The 25,769-nt window shown below is 38.4% G+C and overlaps 2 protein-coding genes across 4 annotated transcripts in view; both read right to left on the bottom strand.

Annotated features, from left to right (window-relative positions):
* LOC116171098 overlaps nt 1-17,638 on the bottom strand; it is a 55,592-nt gene extending 37,954 nt beyond the window's left edge. For all 3 annotated transcript variants that reach the window (XM_031487764.1, XM_031487767.1, XM_031487769.1), the window contains exon 1: nt 17,614-17,638. In XM_031487764.1, the coding sequence (XP_031343624.1) occupies nt 17,614-17,623 (10 nt within the window). In that variant the 5' untranslated portion in view covers nt 17,624-17,638. The remainder of the gene's footprint in view (nt 1-17,613) is intronic.
* Nucleotides 17,639-24,059: 6,421 nt separating this feature from the next.
* Nucleotides 24,060-25,438, bottom strand: LOC116172806 (class E basic helix-loop-helix protein 22-like; the record flags this gene model as incomplete). The annotated part of the gene is made up of 2 exons (XM_031490086.1): nt 24,060-25,155; nt 25,203-25,438. Coding segments are annotated over 2 exons (678 nt in total), but the record flags the coding sequence as incomplete, so codon positions are not given.
* Nucleotides 25,439-25,769: the final 331 nt, after the last annotated feature.

Genomic DNA, 25,769 nt, shown 5'->3' with positions numbered 1-25,769 from the left:
GACCCGGGATTTCCCAAGTCACGGCCTTGGTCTCGGGTTTCCCCAACTTCGTGGACCTCGAGTTTTTCCAAGGTCGTGACTTTGGACTTTGACCGCGGCTTGGAAAAGTTTTATAAATACACATCATCCCAACGACCTAATAATGTTCTGGCCTCATGCCATTACGCCAGAAGAACAAGAAACTGGTTAGCCACAAATGGTATCAATTTCGTTCCAAAGGCAGATAACCCTTCAAATGTTCCCCACTCTAGGCAAATTGAAAAATTTTGGTCTCTTTTGAGCAGAAAGGTATAAGATGGGAGTTGGGAAACCGACAGTTAAGACGCAGAATCTCCCAGAAAGTACGGGAAGTCGACGTTGCTAACGTTCAAAGACTGATGGGCCATGTTAGAAAAAATTACAAAAGTCCTCGTATGTGCATCGATGAGACTTCAGCGCATTTTTGGCGTGACGGATCAGTATTGCATTAGCAATCAGTATTTTATCAGAAAATTTTAATTATAAAATAAGGTTTATGCAAACATATATTTCTTTATTAATTTTCACGAACTCTAATAATAATTGGACGATGGTATGAACAGTACGACTCGTAAACCGAACAATCAACAGTGTAGTTGACCATTTTGCCAAAAACTCCGTCAATTATTGTTCCGCCATTCGTTGTCACTGTTCGGGGAGAGATGATCACTATATTGAATTTCTCTTGAAGAAATTTCTCTACCCGATTTCCGACAGTTAATGGGAAATTAAAGTCTCCCATAATCAAGACGTCTTCAGTTGCCTCAATGAAATCCCCGATCTCCGATAACGCTGCAATCAACAAGTTGTTGCCTTTACTAGGAGCATCAGTGGTTCAAATTTCAAAGAAATATCTCCATAAATAAGAAAGTTGGCATTGCGCAGTCACTGCGCATGCGCATGCCTACACATAATTTTTACTATTTGCGAAATGTTTGCCTTTACTAGAAGCATCTGTGGTTCCAACATCAAAGAAATATCTCCATAAATAGGACAGTTGGCATTGCGCAGGGACTGCGCATGCGCACACATAATTTTTAGTATGTGCGCAATGTTTACCTTTACTAGAAGCATCTGTGGTTAAAATTTTAAAGAAAAATCTCAGCAAATAGGAAAGTTCGCATTGCGCAGTCACTGCGCATGTCTACATAATTTTTACTATGTGTAAAATGTTTGCCTTTACTAGAAGCATCTGTGGTTAAAATTTCAAAGGAATATCTCCATAAATAAGAAAGTTGGCATTGTGCAGTCACTGCGCATGTCTACACATAATTTTTACTATTTGCGAAATGTTTGCCTTTACTAGAAGCATCTGTGGTTCCAATTTCAAAGAAATATCTCCATAAATAGGAAAGTTGGCATTGCGCAGTCCCCATTCCGCAGGGACTGGGCATGCGCACACATAATTTTTAGTATGTGCGCAATGTTTGCCTTTACTAGAAGCATCTGTGGTTAAAATTTCAAAGAAAAATCTCAGTAAATAGGAAAGTTCGCATTGCGCAGTCACTGCGCACGTCTACATAAGTTTTACTATGTGTGAAATGTTTGCTTTTACTAGAAGCATCTGTGGTTAAAATTTCAAAGAAAAATCTCAGTAAATAGGAAAGTTCGCATTGCGCAGTCACTGCGCATGTCTACATAATTTTTACTATGTGTGACATGTTTGCCTTTACTAGAAGCATCTGTGGTTAAAATTTCAAAGAAATATCTCCATAAATAAGAAAGTTGGCATTGCGCAGTCACTGCGCATGTCTACACATAATTTTACTATTTGCGAAATGTTTGCCTTTACTAGAAGCATCTGTGGTTCCAATTTCAAAGAAATATCTCCATAAATAGGAAAGTTGGCATTGCGCAGGGACTGCGCATGCGCACACATAATTTTTAGTATGTGCGCAATGTTTGCCTTTACTAGAAGCATGTGTGGTTAAAATTTCAAAGAAATATCTCCATAAATAAGAAAGTTGGCAATGCGCAGTCTGCGCAAAATAGAGAGTGCAATAAAACTGTCTGAAATGGGCAAATATAGACCATAGCAGCTATCAATTAGCGAAAACCCGAAGTCTTTAGGTGTCCCAGGGGCCGAGATCTCGATGGAACGGACGGACGGACGGGCGGACGGACAGACGGAAACACGAGCACATAAGCGTTACCTCAACTTCGTTGTGTTACGCTAAAAACCGCTCAGACCTGGATACGATATTTTTAACCAAAATTATACCACAAACTGTAAAACTCATCACCGTGTTATGATTTTGATTAGTTTTCACCTTGAAGTAATTATCCTAGATAAGTCATATTAGTGACCGTAGTTAGGCAATGCCAAAAGTATATTTTATAAAAAAAGCCATTCCTCTACGTCAATCGGATCGGCTTAAAATCGATATACGCACGGACAAGTTTTCAAGCGGCGTTAGTTATTTCGCAAATTCTAATTAAACGCAACCACTACGGGCGTAATGAATGTCCATTGCGCCAATAACTCGACAAGACGGAGATAATGCAAAAAACCGGACCTCTCTACGATGTCTAGATCAAAAGTTTTTCAATCCGCCCAGCCAGCCAGCCAGCCAGCCAGTCGGATAAAGTGAAATGATAAGCTCCTTTTTGTTACCAAAAATGCGCTAAAAAATAACGGACCATAGAACTTAGAAGACCACGGGACTTTTCCCGTCATGTAAATATTTAGTTGAATTCAAGATATGTATAGAATATTATTTTTTTGTTAAAATTTAAAAAACAAACTAAATAAGATTTAAAAAATTGACTTACTTTTTCCGAAAACTTTTGAGACATAAGTAAAGTTTACAAGTTCTAACACGCAGTTTTTGAGAAATTCCAATGACAGCGACGATTTTGGGGGAAACCCGAAGTCAAAGTCCAAGACCATGACTTGGGAAATCGCGGTGCAATGACCGTGTTTTCGAATGCGAAATAGGCGTCTAAGTTCAAGTAGTTAGTGCCTATTTCAGCGCGCTCGTAAACACGTATTATTACTATCAGTATTTTAACAGATTCACTGTCATCTTTCTCTTAAAGTTACGCGATTATAGTAGTAACTGTGAATCTCTCTTTTCACGTGTGAAACTTGAAAAAGTAACGACTTCATGGGCTAGCTAGGGTAACGTTATATTTACATAGTAAATTTTTTTTGCTTGCTAGCTTTTTCCTTATCTTTATAAAATTTTGAAATGCATAATTTGTCATTTTTTAAAAATAGCTTAGATTTTTTGCAATACAGCATCTTTCTCTCATCACCTTATGTAATTATGGTGGTACGCTTTGGTTTTGCTCTGTACGCACTCATCTCACAGAAGCGCACGACCTTGGGTTGGGGTAAAGTTCAAAACTCAAGATGGGGGGAAACCCAAGGTCATGCCCCATACCGAGAGGAGGGGCAAAGTGCCCATGTTCTACTGTTGTGTCGTTACACTTTGGAATGCTCAGAAAAGTTTCAAGCCCTTATTACAATTACAATTCTAGGGTTGAAGATCTTAGTACATATAATAAATCGCTTGAAGTTTAATTACCGCGGAAATTTTTCCACAGAGATTTTTTTACCATCGATTAGCTCAAAATTATTACTTCGATTATAATTCCTTAGAAAAGTGGATTGACTCGTTAACTGAAATGAAATCACACCGTGCTCAGAATTCGCTAAAATTCGCTCAATGTATTGAATAATTTGAAAAAACCAACTTCTCCTTTCACTTACATATTGATTTGTCTCTTATAACTACTGACCCGATTATCAATACACAAATAATCTAACTGAGTGGCCATCTTTTTTATTCTGTGTAGGAGCGGGACATAATAATTTTAGCGTTAAAGTTTGTAGGGCCAAGGGTGTTTTTGGAATAAGATTTCGACCTCTCTTTTTATCGATCATGATTTTTTTCTCGATTTTAACGATAGTAGTGGCAGGATTTCTTAAATGCTTTTGGTTATGTTACGTAGGTGAGTGTTCCTGAAATACGGTCCTGACTTTGAAAATGCGTTTGAAAGCTTGGGGCGCCAGTTAGTCACAAGAGGCATATCTGCCCTACTCTCTATCGCGAGTACGCGCATTCATAGAGCGGCCGATTGTCTGTCAAGCTAGTGAGCACTCCAGTATAGCAGAGTTCAGTGCGTGTAATCGATCGCAAGCTGTTTTATAACGGTAGATTAGTCTGGCGGTGCTTTGACTGAAACCTGCCGCATAAACGGCCAGCTAGCTCAGGGTTGTAAATTAAAGAGGGTTTGTGATTCCTCGCGGTTGGGCATAAAACCATCTTCGAAACTTACTATAGGGTTGAGTTAATTACGAACCAAAATTCGAAACGATATTAGACGCAAAAGTAGCAGTACAAAAACGCTTAAATCTTATCTTGTAATTTGCGAACTGTTGCGGAAGAGAGCTCTCCCCGATGCAATAAACGCCTAGAACAAAAGAAGAAATCCAAAACCGGAGTCACGTACAGTCTCTTGTAAAAGTAATGTCCCTCGGATACCTACCACTGTAGCATAGGCAACCAACATCCCAGCCGCCTAGTCCAAGTTGGATTTGCGGGTGTGGGAGGTAGGTAGGTATCTAATGCGGTTCATTTTCAGCAGATATTCCCATTTAGCCAAACTAAATACTAGTTAGTAGAATAAAAGTGAATGCCATCGATTTATTAGCTCAAAGGATCTGCGCTGCATATCCTTGGCTTGGTGCAGTAAACATTTTTACATTTCTTACAATTGGTTTGGTGCGTTTTAAATTTGCAAATAGTTTAGCTAGAGACTATTAAGACAAAATAATGGCTTTCACTTTTTAATTTTTTGAGTAGGTTTTCTTCTAACGAAATAAAGGTGATATTCTTGTCCTTTAATGACATTGAAATTCCAGTGTCATTAATAATTACTTGCGAGTAGGTCTCCTCATGGAATGCGATTAATTGACCTACAAGTGCACTGTGCAACAATACCTTTCTTTTGTAACTAGCATCAGAAATTAAATGATATGCATTTGTGATACTTGGTCGTGGTTGATTTAATATCGAATTTAGTTTAGGAGAGCTTTTACGTTGCATATTTTTGAGTAGGTAGGCGTATTATAAGGATATTTAGTCCAGGTTATAGGTATAATATTTTTTGACAAAAAAATTAGTTACCAGTTAAACCGGCTTTTTCATGCAGGTGAAATGATTAGAAATTAGGGAAAAATAATTAAAACAGCTGAATTTTTCCGCGGATGCCATCCCGGGGTTTGAAAGGAGTGGGAGGTAGTAGTTACAAAAGGAACGGCATTGTTGCGCTTCCAGTGCAGATAATCGCATTCCATTAGGAGGCCCGAGTAATTAATAATGAGACTTCAATTTCAATGTCAGTAGTCAGTATAAAACGACAAAATCATCACATTTATTTTGTTAGAAGAAAATCTACTCGAAAAAATTAAAAGTAAAAGGTCATTATTTTAGCTAAACAATTTCCAAATTTAAAATGCACCAAACCAATTGAAAGAAATGTAAAAATTTCTATTGTATTAAACCAAGGATACGTTAAAGCAGCGCAGATCTTTTGAGCTAATAAATCGATGCCATTCATTTTCATTCTACTAACTTATTTTTAGTTTGGCAAAGTGGGAATACCTGCTGAAAACGAACCGCATTAGATACCTACCTACCTCCCACACCCGCAAATCCAACTTGGACTAGTCGGCTGGGATGTTGGTTGCCTATGCTACAGTGGTAGGTATCCGAGGGACATTACTTTTACAAGAGACTGTACCTCCGTAGGCTTTGATCTATTTGTACCCAGTGATGTTCCCATCAATTTCTTTGAGAGTGTACTCAGTTGAGCCGGTGGTTGTGATGTTCCCTTTAAAACGCGACCGGGGGGGGGGGGTCTTCCCCTGACAAATTTATCAAAATTTGATACTCAAAACGCAATTTCAGCGCTCTAAATTGGTAAAAAAAAAGTGTTTGTGGATAACATACGACCTTCAATAATTCGCTTGATGTATAATTATCATGTCCAGTGGAGCCTTGATTGAGAGTACCTATACGCCATATATCTAAAAAATCTTTGAGAGTATACGGCGTAGGTACACAACGAATAGTTAACAGTAATTAGTTACGAACAAATAGTGACGTTAGTTAACTGTTAAATTAGGATACGAATATGAATATCCTTTAAGAGGTGATCAACCGACAAATTACGATTCCATGTTAATTTTGATTTCAGACGTGGCTGTAACCTTAAATTTATGATTACCCTCTGCGTAGCCATGAAATCCAGACAAGAAAAAAATCCTACAAACAATCACATGTAAATTCCCGTCAGATCACAGGATTATTAAAAATTATTAAAAGGGGGGTCCGGGTCCGGATTCTCCCCCGAAAATTTTTTGGCCATTTTACCATTTTAGTATCACGAAAGTTAATGATATTAGGCCTACGACTATATTTTTATTTATTACACATGAAAAATTTATCAAAGGTTGGGGGGAGGGGGAGGTCATGACCCCCTGCATCCGCCCCTGTTTTCACGTTCCTGGGGTAACCCAAGCATTCTACTTCATCTACCATCACTAATTAAACATTCTGGATGAATTCCCACGTTAAATTTTAGTGGCGCCCTGGGCTAATCTTTCAACCCGATTTTGGATCGCTAACAATTTAACCTCCCTGCAGTTTACTGAGCGTCCCGAGCGCGTTGCTTTCGAAGCTGTTGCATAACATAAAATATAATAATTTAAAAGGCGCAGGTAAGGGTGCAGGTGTACCTATAAACATTGGTAGATCGAAATATACGTGGTTCGCTTATATCACTTTAGCAGCACTAGATGCATAAATTGTTCTATAATTTTGTTGGACTATCGATTATTGTATCAAATTGTGTTAAAGGGCTCAAGTATTAATTAAACGTCACCGTCGTAAAAAGGACATCTCGGAAATTGGACAAGTTTCAGAGTATACTGTCAACAGGTCCTTTATCATGGCACTTCAATTGTGTCTAAGGGTAGCACTAAATTCCTAAGTATTTATTTATTTTCCAATCCATGTAGGTATTGTAAAATAAGTAAACTGAGGTGAATGTAAAAAGATTGCACACCTGTAGATTGTAAAATGCAGTAGTCTCATCATATCCACCATTGTTTTCTTTGAATCCATGGAATAATTTTCCATAATTCTATTGCACTCAAAATATTCTTATCGAAAGATTTTAAGCTATCTTTTGTACTTGTACGAATGTCAGTAAGACCTGTGTATAAGTTTTACCTTTCGTCATCGGAGTACATTGTTCAATCTATTGACGCCTGAATTCGGATATTACCGATGCATCTCGACTACTTCCGACGGTGAACTATTGATCTGAGTATATAATATTATACCTAAAAACCCTTTTGAAATGGAGATTTGGGGGTTGAGAACACCCACATTTAGAGAAGTGGGGGAAATAATCGAGTGTAGACAGAAACAAAACAAAATGAGAAAATGTGCGCGGCACTACACTCAAAGTGTGACGTTCTACAAAGCTCTTTCCACTATAAAGCGGAATCACGAAAATGGATGGCGTATAAGGGAGTTTTGATTAATAAACTTTTCCTTTTGAGAATATTTGAGAAGTGTATTTTCATCAGTCAAGCATTTTAACGTGCAATTATTTTTAATTAAATAATTTTTTTAATGTGAACTTATGCATCCTCGAAATTTATTCAAACGGCAAGAGCATATTGTTTCAAACAACATTGTACCATTGAATTTATAACTAGGATTTATGACTAGAAATTCAATGGTTTTGATGGCTTTCTGTTGCGATATATTGGGTTTTTCTGTATACGAAATATTGAATTGCGACATAAGTAAAGATCTAATTGCGACTTCATTTTAAAGAAATCATTTTTCTTAGGTGTTCAAGGTTCGTTGTCTAAAGTCTTTATTAAGTGGGCATTTGAAAAACTGCAAATTACATTAGAACGCTGAACGTAGGCAACACATCATACTCCTACTTGGCTCAAATTAATGACATGATGTTCCCTGTTCCCTTTGTACTCAGATTACTATTAGTTAATCTGCGCTTTGTGTAAATAGTAGGTCGAAAGAAAACAAAAAAAATATTTGAGGAGCTACACAGTCAGGTGTTCCTGAATAAACACTAACCGAGTCGTTTGTATTGTTTGTATGCCATGTTATGTTTCCCGATAAGTGTGGATTATGGAGCCGGGAGGAGAGCATATTATGATCACATTTTTGTCGTTGACTGTGCCCCTTTCAATTTCGGTTTGGCGAGCGGACGCATAAATGACAGTACTCAGGACCTATTACCTACGAGAATGCGGATTGGTATTAGGGGTTGAAGTCGATAGTGGTTTACAGAACCGAGTTGGAGGCTCGATGGCTCCACTGACAGAATAATAATAATAATATCTTTATTACAATAGGCATAATTCAGCCAAGGTATGCTTCTGACAGAACCAATATTTAAGGCACTATTTAACCTTACTGTCAGCCGTAGTAAACATTTTAAAACCAACCTCAGACCATTGCAACTTTCTTTGAAAAACTTCAATGCATATTCATGAAGTGATAAAAATTAAAATATGGGTTCAACAATAAGTGGAGAATAAAACGAATTAATTAATTCTTTCAGCTAAGTTAATATAATTTACTAGCCGCTTGCGTAATTGGCAAACCCATTTCTAATTACAACTAATTGACAACCGAATGCAAAGTTTCGCGCGGCTTAATTTCCATTAATAATACAGTACAAACACAAATATGTAACTTTAATTTACGAAATCTATCCCTGGTCAACGCCCCCATCCGTTGCATTTATTCATATCAGACCACGCACAGATTTATATAGGATTATCGATGCTTGCAAATAATATATCTCTAATTCAATTAATTAATGTTAATTGAAAAGAATTTACCTTCTAGTTAAGTATTCTGATAGTGGGCTCGCACTGAATGTAATTAACCAACGCATTTAAACTGCAAATGGTGTCAACAATATTGCACCTTTTCTAACTGGAATCGCGATGAATCGACTAAACTGCACTCCTTTTTACTAAGTAAGTTACAATGAAAGGTTTTTACCTGCCCCCGCGCGCTTTCTTTACAAGTTAAATATTTATTCTTTAAGAACAACAAGCATGCTAAAAACGTAAATTTCTCGCCATTATTACTATAGTCTCAACCGAATTCTGTTTATGCTCCACGTCGTAAATTATTAGTCTCTGTATTTAAGATCGTAAGCGGTTGCTCTGTTTTGTTAGAAAAACTGGTTTATACGGAAAAGGGCAAGTTACGCATATTTTTTTGAGTTTTTTTTCAGTGGTAGGTACAAACTGAAGTGGTCTTAAAACAAATTAATTTAGTAATATTTTCAATCGAAATCGAAAACCTCATTTTTAATGACCCGGTATTTGAGAAACAAGTATTTGTTAATGTAGGTACCCTAACAGAACGTAACATATAAAACTAGTGTAACCTAATTCGAAGAATCGATTCTTTTTGAGTATTCATTATACAGTTTTAGTATGTCTCCGTGTCAGACGTTAGCATTGCTATTTCGCAATATTCTGTGCAGCGCGATTCACTAACCCTTTTATTTATTTGTTGTGTTTTATCTAGTACAGATTTGCGGATTGCACTCTTCTGCGCTCAAAAGGTTGTGACTCGAAGTTCAAAGGTAGATAAATGTTGTTATTTTAGTCGATTCATTGATTTAACGTTTGCTTATATATTGGTTTTCGATACAATCGAATTGTAATTATTACAATTGCTTGAGATTCACGATTCAACGATTATAGCTCCGTTGTTTCTGCGACAGCCAGTTTTGACACGGGTGGCGCCTATCCGGTTTAATTTTATTATATTTCACTTTTGCGTATTTTTGTTGTACAAGAATCTCGATATTCAGCCCAGACTCACCTCTACTTTGCCTGAGCTTACTGTATGCTTATCTCAAGGTAATTTTGTTACTTTTGCCCAAAGCGAACTTGAAGACATTATACACCCACATGAAAAGGCACCAAAGGTACAGATTTAATTTATATACTTTTAATTTTTTACTGAATATATATAATATAAAACTCTTCTTTTTTTAAACGATTAGTATTATCACAGACAACATATACTATATATAGTATATGTTGTCTGTGGTATTATAGACACGTTTCAAGAATGGGGCGGCAAAACCATCTTTGTGTCTCTGTTCCTGAAAGGCCTTAATCGACCATTGCTTGATACCAATCCTGGCCTAAGTTTTCCAGGGCGCGCCAATTTCTACTTATAATTTACCTTCAGAAATGTGTAGACGAATCACAAAATAGTCAGGTCAGGGAGCGTTCTACTAGATACGGTTTCGAAGTTGTTTGCGAGAGTATTGTTTTCAAGTAAAGAAATTAAGAAATCCACCTAAACAGTAAAGAAAACGCGTTGTAAGGGTACAGAAGAATTAGTTCGTAGTAAGCAGTTGCTTGCGAGCGGAGAATTAAAATTCCCATGCCACCATTCTTTCGCTACCGTTGAGTGAAGGATTCCTATTTAATTACTCAATGGTAGGTACTACTACGCTTGACGATTCCTTCGGATTAATTATCGCAACATGCAAAACTGGGGGTAAACTGAACATTTTAGAAGTGAAAATTATATACCATTTTGTCAGAATAAGATTCCTCGGAAAGGCAACTTGAGATATAAGGTTAATTCGCGACTAATTACGTGTTTCATCACTAACGACATTAATGAGCAAGTTCTCAAATATCTATGTTGTACGTAGGAGTAAATCACCAGATATCGATAAAACCAAATGGAAGTGGTAATGGTAAAGTTTTCCCAAAAAAAAACCTTGTTAGCGAAATGGGGCTTTACTTCTGTTATAATCAGGTCACGGAGAACATATTGCAAAAAAAAACGTTACACGTAAACGAAAAGACGCGAGGAGGTTCGAAAACAAACGAAATTATTAGCGGTAGCGTTCAAGAATGTTCGTCGGCGTCTCTGAAACGACGTCGTTGCTACGGCAACTGCGGTTGTCATGGCAGCCGCTGAACACATTGATTTCACGTATAGACGAAATATATTGCAGCCATATTCCTGTAGGATCGAGGAAGGGGAGAACAGTAATATTGTTAAGTGTACCATATGTATTTTTGAGCCATTGTTACAACGCGTATTAATATTTCGGATTCTCCGGTACGTTGATTACTTCTTTCTTATTTATGTAAAATTATAATTAATTGCACCTGTCCCAAGCTATCCTAAAATAACTTATTTCGAGTTCTAATTTACTGCACGATGGGCAAAAGCATAATTTTTAGGTACCTCGGCTAATAGTAAAAATACTGAAATGGTGACTAAAATTAGTCACTGAGCTACAAGACAAAGGGTGCGTTTATAGAATAAGGTAACCATTCGAATGACTTTAGGAAATTCGCAAATCGCATCAATCATAGATGGGGAGAGAAAGCAATAGTGGTCTAGTTGGCATTGTTAACATTGTCAATGTCTTATTATTGAAATTGATTAATTGTTTAACCAGAACATCACAGTGTTCAATTGTAAAGTCAATGAAAATGTGTCCTATGTGGAAACCGTTAGCTTCCACAAAGCTTTGAATATAAAATTTTATATTCAAAGCACAAGAAATGCTAAGACACTAACCTAAGCCTAACCATTAATTTTAAATCAAGAATCCTTTGGCAGTTTCAAGAATAAAGATACCTACAGTTGTAACAATTAGTAATTATCTAATTATATATAATTCAATTTGGTTTGTCGAAGCAATGCACGTGAAAATCAAAATTCGAACAACGAGAACGTGCGAGTGTAAAGTATTCACCGTGACATTCTGGGTATGCTGTACCGTGACCTTTAAGGCAAGAAGTAATCACTGTAAAACAGCAGTTCCTAATTTTTTATTAAGGTGCGAATCGTTTAAGGCGACGTATACCACGCACAGTGGCCACAGAACACCCCCACAGTGGTTTATGCTCACTTGATACCGAACTGACCGAGCCAAGGAGTTTAATAACGCAGTGCCATATCATACGTCATTTAAAAACACGACTCTGCACTCGACCGTCGTTTTGATTTTATTAACATTGGAAATGTTTATGGTTTCGTATAGGTATGTGGTATACCTACAGGCTGTTTCACGCAAAAAGTTACCTAAAAGTATTCAGACTCCCATTCATAATTTAAATCTGTAAATTTTCATACCGACATAGTTTTTTATGCTCTATTGAAGGAAAATATTATCATGATCGTTTCACTTCCGGAAGTGGGTAGCAACTTTCTTATTTTAAATAGAACCCCCTATATTTTCTTGCATTTTCGAAATCTACATGAAAATCTACGTCGTTTGATACACATTTCCCTATACCTGCATTAATAGTCCAAAAAAATTAGTTACCAGGCGAAACCGGGTTTTTCAGGTAGGTGAAATGAATAGAAATTGGAAAAAAATATTTAAAACAGCTGAATTTTTCCGCGGGTGAAATCCCGAGGGTTGAAAGGGGTGGAAAGTGGTGTTTTGCAAATTGTGGCAAAACTATTAATTTTAGACGAAAATGTTAAATAAAGTTATAGAGATTAAAAAAATGAGCAGTTTTTGTATCTGCACTATTTTCACATAACCTCCAATTTTTCTAGAAAAACCGGAAAAACTGTTTTTTTTTGTTTTTTATTCTTATTTTTGCGAAAAAATGTCGTAGGGGTTTGAACTTTGGAGGAAACATAGTTTGTTTTATGATAAAAAAGAAGATAATTTTTTGGGCCTGTAAAGTTGAACCGTTTCCAAGATCTCACACATTAATTAAATGACATACCCGACCGTTATGAGAACGTGTCCCCCGCCTACTAATGAGTTATCTAATATCGCATGTAGTAGATATATAAAAATGTCGCAAATAACAGAAAATTAACGATTTAAATCGATATTATGGTACTTGGAATGGTTCTTATTGATTGTAATGGAGCTCTACATTTTCCCACCACCCGCAGCCACGCACAATCTACTTCTTCTTGGAATCGAATTGGCAGACTCCAATACCATGATCGACATATCGAATTTTTTAATATCATTTAATCAGGATATCGACTTTAATTGTTTTTTTTGTTATTTGCAACATTTTCAATTAATTACCTGCGAATTAGGCAGGGGACACTTTGCGACTCGAAGTCCGCTCAATGATTACTTGTCTTCATTAAGAAAAGTAAAATATGGCTCCAATGTTATGAGCCTTGAAGATTTGGAAAATGTTTGTTTAGAAAATTCAAAAATTCCTGATGATGGAGATGCGGCGTTTGTTGTTTCCTACCAAGTGATATATGAAGAACAGCCGTTCTTTCGATTTTTTGTTTCCACTAAAAACTTGTTAAACTTGTGACACTTGTGACACTCATCACATACACGCTGATATGCGACATAAATTAGTGTGGCAAGGTTTCCCTGTATTATTATTTGGAACTACAGATCGAGATCGAATATTACATATTCTTTGGCTAGTGGTTTGCAGTAAAGAACAAACCGAAGATTTGATATTTTTGTTCAAAACAATAAAATCTGCCGATCAGGATATATTTCAAGTCAATTTGCCCAAAATACCTGGCTTGTGATGCCACTCATCCAGAATGCCTTTATAAGCTTTCACTACAAGAATCTGTGGTTAAAATTTCAAAAATACAAGAAAATTGACATTGTGCTTCATATTTACAGTATGCGATACGCTTGTCTTTACTAGAAACATCTGTGGTTACAATTATAAAGAAATATTTCCATAAACAAAAAAGTGGACATTGCTCAGAATGCGCACGTCTGGTCTTTACTAGAAGCATCTGTGGTTAAAATTTCAAAGGAATATCTCCGTAAATAAAGAAGCTGGCATTGCGCAGTTTGAGCATGTGCACATCTGATTTTTACAATATGCAACATTCTTGCCTGTACTGGAAGCATCTGTTGTTAAAATTTCGAAGGAATATCTCCATAAATAAAACAGTTGACATTGCGCCGTTTGCGCATGCGCACGTCCCATTTTTACATTGTGCGATATGCATGCCTTTACTAGAAGCATCTGTGGTTAAAATTTCAAAGAAATATCTCCATAAATAAGAAAGTTGGCGTTGCGCAGACTGAGCATGCGCACATTAATCGTCAACATTTTTCTTGTTTGAGTTGAGATGCCAAAGCTATTAGTTGGCCATGATACTACAACTTATGTAGGTATCATGTTAGCTGCCGAATGCAAAATGAATGAACCCTATATCTTGAAAACTGTAAGGACGGACGGAGAAAGTGGCAAAAAGGCGCTAAAAATGTGTCCAAAAGAAAGTTGAACTGGTTGTGCATCCAAAGCAAAAACTTAATGAAATATTAAAAGACATTGACTTATTACAACTGAGCAATAGAGTGTTTAGATCTGTGGCAATAGTAAGGATGTTTTGAGAATGCGTCTCATCTGTTTATTGCAAAAGGGAGGGCGTACAATAACAATTTGTAGAATATTTCCATTTTCCAACACTAATGGTTAGACAGTAATCCAAACTGGTTTCAGGTTTGAAGGCGTTTCAAAGCTGGTTTCGTTTGTAAATAATGGCTTGGAATTTTTCCACAGAGTGATTAAAGACACTTTTTGTACTCATTGAATGGAAAGATAATGTTTCCAAGCATCCTCGATGCACGGGAAAACGACTTTCCCGCATCGCGGTGTTTTTTAGTTTCCGCTGGAGACAAGGGGTTATGCGCGTTCTTCGGTTGGTAGTACTTATTGAAGTCAACGAACGTCATGTCATGGTTAACTGTCATCTGCTGTAAAATCAATTAAACCGTTGGTTGAGGGTATTTAGTGCGATTAATCGGAAACAGACGTACACTAAGTTTTACGTAAATATATAAACAAGAACTTATAACGCAATCAAATTATTTTTCAGAATTGTAACTCAAGAAAAAGTAAAATTTATTGTTAAAACGTCTTAAAATGTGACCAGTGATATCTGCAACTATTCGCATATGCAGTTTAAGAAAGCACATATTAACACACACAAAGCTTCCAAGGATTTTAAATGTAACGAGTGTATTTACGCAACTCAAGATAAATCAAATTTGAGAACACATTTCTTCACACATGTCTTCTGGGAATATTAAATACGATCAGTGCACTTACGCGACCAATAAGAGCACTCTTTTCAAAGCATATTTGTTAACATTGAAGACTTCCAAGGATATTCAGTGCAAACGATGCAATGCCGTGACCAGTAGTAGCACTCATTGCAAAGGCAAAATATGTATTAAACAAAGATGTGGAAGTTTTAAATGTGACCAGTGCAATGGTAGTTACAAAATTATGTTACCAACCAAACATATGATTGTGTTACCAACTCATGATTAAAAAAAAACTAATTTACAAAACTATTAATTTTGACCTTTTTTTACGCAATTCGTTACAAAAAATATTGTACCTAACTCTTTCGGAAAGAATTTTCCCGCATTCGCACTAAATGCAGCACTCCCTACGGTCGTGCTGCAAACAAAGTGCTCATGCGGGAAAATTAACTTACCGAACTTGTTAGGTAAATAACTATTCCTTTATCTCGGTTCGTAGTACATAAATACCTGGTCTAAACTTATATTTATGGACCAAAGCCCTGACCAAAGCTTATCAATGGGTTTGTGAAAAAAAGAAGGTTGTCTTACATTGTATATCCGAAGCTCGATCCGAAGTCTATGCCTATTTCATTCCTGCTGGCCAAAGTATATAATGAAGTCGCAGATCTAGAGGAACCTCGAAGTGCGAGTTTTTCCACTTTTGAAGCATTTAAAACGGCCACACATTTGGACTGCTATTCTTCCGAATGATTCAAACAAATGGATTGAAGGCATTTGCAATTGCCCAGGAGTTTTAAAAAAAATTAATTTGTAATTAAGCATGTAGTGGGTGTTTGCTATAAGGCTAACATATGTAACACCACCTGCTGAAGCCAAATCAGTCCTCATTGTAGCTAAAAGGCGACGTGACCAACCATCCAAAGCAAGACCAATAGGGTAGGTATCTTGCATGTGATTAGTGTGTATGATTTCAAATTATCACCACAATCTACCCGTACTTCATCATTATACCTAACGGCATAGCGTTTTCCTGTATTACGTTGCGTTTTTTTATTTGTTCTTTTGTATTTTTCTTCATAGTTATACCTAGGTACTACAGGACAACGTCAGATCTACGTTCCTAATATAATTTAGAAAGTCTGACTCTAGGGGAAGGTGAGTGGTACTATCCTCTCCAGGAGAGAATGCCGGTAGGTACGTCATGGGTTACAATCGTATGTAACAGGAAAAACTAAAAGTCAAATTACTTCCGTAGTAATAATACTTTGATAAGAAAATATACTCCAACATTCCTTTTTGTGTGCAGACCTTCAAACAAATATGAGGAAGAACTATTTTAGTAGAATAAAGTACGGTTTACGAAACGCATTGGGTAATCTTTTTCTACCACATTATCTCATTCAATTATTAATGTCGTTTCCTTAAAAGGCACGTCGAGTGTTTAGTGTCCTTATTTGATGCACTGTTTCTCATGTGACTTCGTTGTAAACGTTTTGGATAGCTAGGTTCATATAATTATGACGTAGCGGCAAACTCTCTTGGCGAGGATGATATATAAATCAGTGCCTTACCCTAAGACTCGCCACAGTACCTACTTTACTTATCCCTAAATCCTTAAACGATATTCTGTTTAAACGGGACGATATCATTAAATAAATAAAGCTTTGTGTGGATAAGTATTAATCTAGTCTCTAGTGTAACAAGTATGCACTATGAATTTTTGATTTTGAGCTTGGAGAGGGTATTGATTGAAGCTAAAATTAATACTGTATGTACGGCATTGCTATAACACAGCCTTGAATCGATGGAACGGCACATGTCTATGACAAATATAAGTGGGTATTAATTACACGCTACCGTAGTTCCAATGTAAAATATGTATTGAGCACAACCCCATCCAAGAATTTTCATTGCAGGAAACAGTGCACTTAGATGCGTCTCTTATTGGAATAATAAGCGGCAAATCCACATTTATTACCCCCTATTCATATGTGCTGAGTGCTGACCATGAAAACTTACACTAAAGGACGGAAACGGAAAGATACCTACCACGTGCAACAATTCCGCAAACGTTATAATGTCGCCATCTAGCGAATGAAGTGTCAAAGTGCTGCGGATTTATATTTAGAGATCTTTCCCACTCTTTTTAAAATCAAAAACAATCAAAGTGTACTATTAGCTTTGTAAGAAGCATTGTAAGGTGAATATCTCGAGAATGCCAAGCCAATTGCCCTTTTCAAAGTGAATAATACGGTTTTCTTCAAGCATATTTTAAATTTAATCACTCAAGAAGATGTAAGACGCTTTTTTTACAGCACCTCTAAAAAACGAATGCATTGAACTACGCCGCTCCGCACCCAATATAGTAGTTTATATAAACAGACTTCAGAAAATAGTAGCACCTAAATTAAATTGTAATTGAGGAGGCAGTTTTGTATGCACGAAGCTGTTTTTATTTAATAAAATGGGCAGTAAGTCTATACACCAAAAATATTAATAAAAATGTATTAAACTTACTAGCAACCATTCGAAAGAGTGCGGTCAGAGAAAGATCTTTCTCTACATTCGAGGTGGCGCCAACTGCAGCGGCTAGACAACTGAACTACTGTCAACGCCGTCACACGGTACGTATCTGATAGTGATTACCGATCTGTAGAGTGTAGAGTTGCGCACAAAACCATTTGAATAATTATACCTTCCTGTTATTCCTTTTATGTTCGTTATTTTCCTCGACAACATCGAAAAACATTAATTAGATCTATACCTTCATGTTTCATCATCAATTAGTGTAGGTTTACTTTGCTTCTTCTTTTGGTATAGGTCATGATAAAAAGTATAGGTAATGGAGGTCGTGTAAATAATTGTTAGGTATCAGTTAGGAATTTTAATTAAATTCCAAAGCTAAAACTCTCCAGACTTTTTGATGAGCGTGCGTCATTTATCTATCCGATACTTTTTATATTGAGAAGCTCCGGTTAATTTCTTTCATTGTGGAGCATTTTGAATGAGAGAAGTTTTTAAAAACTCTTAAAATTGATACCGGTAGCCACTGTCTCTTAGAGGAATTTTTCGAAAGAAATTATGATGGATTAGCGTTAGCGGTCGTAAAATACTACTTTGCAGCCCTAGGATTCAAAATCCGTCGGTTCTTGTGCGAAACTATAACCAAGCGACGCTTCTCAAACTAGCGACATTTGCCAGCAGCATCGAGGCAGATTACAAGGAGATAGACGAATCCATGCAACATATCACATCTTCTCGTAACGATTTCAAATACCGTGTCTGCTCGAGATATCATTTCCATCGGGATTGTCCAGTACGTTTCGCTCACCTGGGAGACGGAACCTTCGGCCAACAATCCAATTAATCCGCCCGGGACCTAACTCCGACCTACGAACACTTTTGGTTACCGTGGCCGACACCGAAGCACATGGCTTACTTTCATTCGAGTATAACCGTGCCGGCATTATCAAACAATCACCAACACCACCCCGCCGAAGATCCGCATCATCGCCTGAACATTATTGGATCTTTCACCATCAAGTGTTCCCTCGGCAACCTAATGGAAGAAGATGTTTTCTTGGTAGCATGCGCCCTCGTATCTCCAATCATACTCGGACAACCATGGCACCGTAAATACAAAGCCATTCTAGAGTACGAAAAAGGATGTGTGCATTGGGGAACGAGGAACGCTAAACACGGGCTCCGAAAATCCAGCCCACCCAAACGACAAAACGCGATTAACGAAATGCCGTTTCACCTGGTCCAGCAACTAAAACGACCTAGTTTGAACTTTCCACACCACTCTCGACGAGCAAGCGAAGCCAAACACAAGATTCGATTCCGAGTCCATCCGTACCGTTACTAGTCAGAGAAAAACGGGATAATTACCGAAGAAGTTGCAACAATGTTTGGCGACAGGAATCATCGAGACGAGCACATCAGAATACAGTTCACCTATCGTCCCGGTAACAAGATTTTGCGTAGATTACCGACACCTCAACGCCTTAACCAAAGACGAGAGCTCCAACCTGCCACGCATCCAGGAAATTCCGGGAAGTGGGGACCGCAAAGGTATTCTCGGTAATCGACCTCAAATCCGGCTACTGGCAAGTGCGTTTGGAAGAAGAGTCAAGACCGCAGTCAGTATCTTCAACTTCCGACCTGCGCCTCCTACCAATTCGGGCTAAAAATGTCCTCGCGACCGTCCAAAAATTAATAACATAGGTCTTGGCGCGGGATTCCTAAGGAAGTTCGCATCAGTCTACCTAGGTAATAGCATTGAATAAAAAATTAAGTTTTATTCAATGCTATATTAGACGATATCGTTATCTATTCCGACAATTAGGAGGACTACATCCACCATCTGCGCGTAACAATGACAATGGAGCAGCAACACCAACTTCGGGCATCCCTGGGAAAATGCCGCTTCAAGGTACAGACCATCGAATACCTCGGGCATATCATTTTATCCGACGGGAACAAACCTCGTAGAGTGGCTCGCGCGGCGGAAAATCCAAGCTTTCGGGAACAGTTTTGTAGTTTCCTAGGTCTCGCCAACTGGTTACGAGAATACATACAACGGAGATCCAGGCACCGTTGGACAACCGTCTGTAGTGAAACATTCCATTCCATTGGGCCTTCTAAAACCTCACACACTCCATCACCGGGTCGCTCCAGCCTTTGAATTTTATATTCAAAGCTCCAGCCGCGGAGTCGGCCTAACTTCAAACAATCATTCACGCTACAGATCGACCCAGCTTTATGGTTCAGTGGTAGAGCCAGGGGCGGTTTTATACATCTACTCTGGGGGGGGGGGCGCGAAAATAAAAAAGCTACAGAATTGCAGATGCAGAGGTGCGCTGGAATTTTTTTAAGTAGCTTTGACCCAATTTCAGCTGTTTTTTTGTTAAACTATCTATTGCCGCATTAATTTTCGAATACCCAACATTCTGTACCACATTCAATTAACTTAACTTGATAAATATTATCTCAATTCTATTTAAGCATGAACTTTAAAAAAAAGCAACAAAAAGCATTTAAAGCGCCATTGTTCAAAAAAAGCAAAAAAGGCAAAATAAAAATAGGCTCAAACGCTTTTTTCATTTGCATTTTTCATGAAACGTATAGATCCAAAACTAAATTCAAAATTAACGTATAAGCAAAATGCCGCACCATATTCATTATTATGCGGTGGTAATCAGTGCTGAGTGCAGTCGTAAGTCGCAGTCTGGACAATACACGATTCCGCCCCCGCCGGCATTATTTTATTCAATTTTACTTTTCCGTCAGGTGGTTTGTAGTTAGGTGTATTTAATTCGATTATTATGTAAACCTAAGAAATAAAAAAACAATTGAACAGTATGTTTGGGGGGGGGGGATCGCCCCTGTCGCCCCCCCCCTAAAAACCGCGCCGGGGTAGAGCGTTGGACTATAAATCCGGAGGTCGGGTGTTCGAACCTGGGTTGAGGTGAATTTTTCACCTGTGGCAGAGATGGGAATTACCTTAGACCAGTTCAGAGCATTCTACCGGCTACTCCGAACTAGGTTTTCCTGCAGTTTTTCTAATTCGTAAGGTAAATACCGGAGTAATATAGAACAACTTAAGACCTACTGCAGAGGCACCTCTAAAAAGCATTATGCGGATCACTCTGTAATTGGGCGCAAGCTTGTTGAGGGCCCAGAACAAGAGAGCGATTATAAATAAATAAATAAAGGGTTTCACAGCAGTCATATGTCAAGAACCAACAGAAAAACATCGTTGGATATGCCATTGCGAAGCTGAACCTTGCACAAAGGCGGTACAACGAGCAGTCTCCAGTGTCTCTTGGACGCTGAAAACAGAAAAGAGTAAAGACAGGTAGACAAGGGTAAATTGACAGAGTAAATTGACTAGCCGGTCATTCAGACTACAGACGGTTTCATTTGACGTGGTACACTGCCCGGGAAAAAGAACGACCCCTGACCACCTTTCTCGCAACCCCTCCTGCACCGTCGTCGAAAAACATACGGCAGAAGATACAGACGTGATGGTAGCACCTATGTCCGCACCACCCGAAAAGACTGCGAGAGAGAGCGAGAGCAGTTCATCATCGCCGTTTCGGGACTAGCCGATCGCGCGAAGGAAAGCCAGAACGAAACCCACACGCCCAACAGCTGCTGAATGCGTGAGAGTAAATTCGTCGGGAAGGTCCTGCTACCCCTGCACAGGCACGTCTAAAACAACACCATCGTACGCAACAACCACCTTTATCGACGAAGTTCACTTCTGGTAGTGCCGCGGGAAATGTGCAAAGGACGTCGTGCAAACTAACCACCGCCGGACACCCATGCCCCGAGGAATACCTCTGGCGGCTGACCGGAGAAAGGCAACCAAATCCGACATTACGTGAGAGGATGTTGAGTGTGCACAGCAGCAAAACGCGGACCGATACCGTCCTCTCGAGCCGAGCAGACCTGGACGTCGATATTAAGAGCCCTGACCTTAAATCCACAATGGGGAACCTATTCATACTGGTAGAAGCGACGTTTCATCACCACCGATTCCGTGGTAAATCTACTGGAGCGAGACGTTTTAGGACGATACGGGTTATCTCGACCATCTCGACGGCACGCAGTTCCTCTATGTCATTGTAGCAATGAAACTCTAAACCTTCCCCATATAATTTTATTTAATACCTATAATTATATGGAGAAGGTTTAGAGTTTCATTGCTACAATTGCATTCAACCCCATTTTGACGATGGATACAGTTTAAAAAAATTCTCTTTGTCATTTGGGACGCCGCGCTAAGACACTGGGGGTGTTACCACTGGGAAACTCTCATATTCCACCCTCAGGTCAACTCAGTGGAGAGAAGGAACCAGGAAATCAAGAAAGGCCCAATTCATCTTCAGGAAAAGGATCCAAAAACGTGGGATGCCTTGCTACCGATCATCTCGTGCACGCTCCGAACACGAACGCTGCCAGAGGCGCAAGTCACTTGCCCAACTCCAGTGCCTTCTTGAAGTTTGGGGTTCCGTATTATAGGAATCTACAAAAGGAAATTTCGAGTATTCGTCGATAATATGTAGTTAACATTTATTTGTTTTAATTTGAAAAAAGAACAAAAATCTCTATCAAATGAGCCTAATGAAAGTGGAAAGTGGCTATTTAAAAAAATTCAATTGTTTTTCGTTATTTATTTGTTTTTTGAACAATGGAATGCTGCTTTATTATGGGAGATATGGGAAATTAAAAAATATCAAGTCTATGCAATGCTGTATGCAACACACGCAATGAACACGTGATTTAAGCGATCGGTTGGTGTTCTCCTCGATCACGAATCAGGTCGGATCGAACTCTGGTCGGAGGATGCTGATTCGCCCACATGTGAACTAACTTCGGCCTCGATGCAACGAAATAGGCAAGCCATCAGCAATGTCAACCCCATTCGATATTTTGGAAATTAACTTCTCCAAATCATCTTTTACGGATCACATGTTTCTTGTTCCCAATTATGACAAATATTCGACCATCCATTGTCTAGACATTCTCCTTATTATTGGCAGCCTGGATTTGACAAGCTTTTCAGTAATTGTAATTCCCGATCCTTTCAACACTTTCTTATTCTGGAACCATTTGTTCTCGTGTATTTCTGTAGGTCCTTTAGAAAGAGCTATCATTAGCCCTTATGGGTATTTTGAATTCTCTAAAAGTGGCTAACAGTTTCGTAGAGCTTCCAAGATCCTTTAGAGTCCTTAAAATTCTCTCCTTTGACAGGCATTTAACCTATAAGAGTTTTGGCCTTTAAGGGTGTTTTGAAGCCGAATTTTCAGGAACATTTAAACGGCGCTATTTGTGAGATGTTTCTTCTGCATTGCTCAATAGCTTCCATAGCTTTTTAGTGGTCTGTAGAGGTACACGGTTTTTTTTAAGCCTCTTGAGCATTTTAGTGCCATGCAGGGCGTCTTTAAAAACATTGCGAGACTTTAAGACTGTTTTTAAAGGCTTTTTTTAAGGGTACTTGCTATCCTAATTTGAAGGGAACTTTTGTAAAGGTATCTAAAGGATTTAAGGGCTATTAAAACTGTTTACTCGTATTTAGAAGGCATGTCTTGAGAATTTATGAGTTTGTGTAGGCCCGCCATTGGTTTTCCAAATCCGTTATGAACCGTAAACGGTATCCTAGAACTTTTAAAGTGTTTTAGAATTTTCAAGTTGCTTAATTTAAAACATTTAGCTATTTCGTCTTAGTCTACGTTAACAGATTGAAAGGCGAACATTGAAAGGCTTTTAAAGCTCCCTTTAGGACTCCCTAAGATAATTTAATTTAATAAAGTGTCGCCCACAGTATCGAAAAGCCTTCTTTGAGTCCTTTGATTCTGCTTGATCTTTTTGGCCCAATTGGTCTTTTTGATTTCTTTGATCCCTTTGATTTTTTTATCCCTTCGCTCGCCCCTGGTTGACCTCTTTGCTCGCCTTGAGCGAGGGTGGAGGGAGGGTGATAGCGAGTGAGAGAACGTGGATGAGATCATGGAAGAGAGCGAGGGCGCGACTTGTTTGTATGTATAAAAATTGGGTAAAAAATAATAAGATACTAAAATGCCCATGGAAGTCAAGTCAAGAAGATATTTAGCATCAGCAAACTTCTGGTAGATAAACATGGAAACAGCACTCATGATGGGAACAGATTTAGGGGGCCATGATTGCATGAGTCAGAACGAGGCATTTGATTTTTCAAGAGTCTAGGGATCCGTTTTTGTTGGTCAAAATCAAAATGATTAAGCAAAAGTAGGTAAGTGAATAAATATCATCTAACGGCTTTTGATGCTGATGGATGGATGCGTTGATAGGTATTGGAGTACTGCCGACCCTCCTCCCCCCCTCGAGGTTCCAAAACTTAGTTATAACCCCTAAGTTGCATCTCAAAGTTTCATTAACTGCTGACCTTTTTCCACCTAGTGAAACTACTTTTTGTTTGTAGATAAATTTATTAAAATCACACTCGTTCGATTTACAGCATATGCCCAAAAAAGTTTTTCATTAATATCAATATCAAGATCTTAAAAATCCACCTCCACTCCACCTTTAACCCGTTTCCATTCTGAAACACATATTAGGTATAGGGACAAAATACAACCGTGAAATCAAATTTCTGAGGTTGGCAGCCCAATATACATGTAACTGCTATCAAATTTAAATTTTTCTGCAAAGTTAGTGAACCCATTTAATTAGAATAAAAATTATAGAAGCTTCACTAAATTACAAAAAATACACACTTACAAAAAACATATATCTTGCTGGAAATTGAATGCTTTCAGGCACATGCTGTGGCAATTCAATATTTAGAATTGAAATTGCACAGTCTTACATGTAAGTCTACAGTATTTCGACTAAAAACTTTGTAAAGACACTTACAGGGACAATTAATTGCTTATTTGCTATACTAATTATTGCTACGCATGTAGGTACTGTCATATTAAAAGACGCTCTTAACTTATGGACAGCTTTTGACTAGAATTGTTACAAATGTGACTAGTATATATTACTAACAATCCAGGTTCTTACGCTCCAAGTCAAACGGACTGCCGAATTCTGGAATTGCTTTAAAATCTGGAAGTGATCAAGCTTTTATTTCATAAGGGAGTTCCAGAATTTCCAGTGTTGCCGCCGTCGTTATTGCTAGCACCTTCCGAGGTTAAATTGTGATGTTGCTGTAAAAACTTGGCGGCGGCGGGAAAACCGTCCAAATCAAAGCCGGGAGGAGGAACGATTCCGGCCGTTGCCGCCGTTCCCTGAAGATAAGCCACCAGACGTCTCAGTTCGTCTAAAGCGTTTGCTTGCATCAGTATGTAGTTTTTGGCCAATAACAGCGTTGCTATTTTTGACAATTTTCTCACAGATGGCGAATGCGCGTACGGAATAACGCTCCTCAATTCGTCTAACGCGTCGTTCAAATCGTGCATTCGTCTTCTCTCTCTGGCGTTGATGTTGAGCCGAACGGCCTTGCCCTGTCGACCCTTTCCCTTATTCTGCAGGGCGTTCTGCGCATGGGGAAGTGCACGAGATGGTTGGGATCTGAGCGGGCAAATGAAAAAATTTTTTTCCTCAGATAATAGACTCACCTGTTGCTACCTCCTGGTTCGGGACTATTCTCATCCGAAACCGGAACTGCTCCTAAGTTCGGGGAACACACGCCTTGAAAGTAGAATCCACCTAAACCTACAGTTCCTAGGGGCGTCCGTCTTCCAGGTACCGCACTCTCTTCATTTGAATTGTGCGAGAATGGGACAAATGGTTGCTCAACGTTGGCTGCCGTTGATGAACTGGGACCTTCGCTTGTTGGTGTACACTGAAATGTTTTATACAATTTTATATTTTATGTACTTTGTAGAAGTTTCAGAGGTTTTTTAGTGGCGACCAAATTTGAGCTATTTTTATAATATCTAAAAAATTGGGGTTAGATATCCCTTAATTTTTTTTGAATTTTTATCTGACCGAAAAGGTTCTGAGTGTGGCCCTGGCCAGTTCAATGCGTGTAAAAGTTTGGGGGCGCAATAAAGACATAGGAAGCAAGGCGTATTTGTTCAGATTTTGTATATTTTGCAGTCGCGATTGTCAAGCTAACTATAGGGTATGGGAACTGCCGAATTTGTGGGAATTTTCCGTCAATGCAAGTTTGAATGATCTGG

The sequence above is a fragment of the Photinus pyralis genome, unplaced genomic scaffold (genome assembly GCF_008802855.1).
Source record: "Photinus pyralis isolate 1611_PpyrPB1 unplaced genomic scaffold, Ppyr1.3 Ppyr1.4_LG5, whole genome shotgun sequence".
Lineage (NCBI taxonomy): Eukaryota > Metazoa > Arthropoda > Insecta > Coleoptera > Lampyridae > Photinus > Photinus pyralis.
Note: the sequence above shows the minus strand (reverse complement) of the source record. Positions and strands in the feature narration are given on the sequence as shown.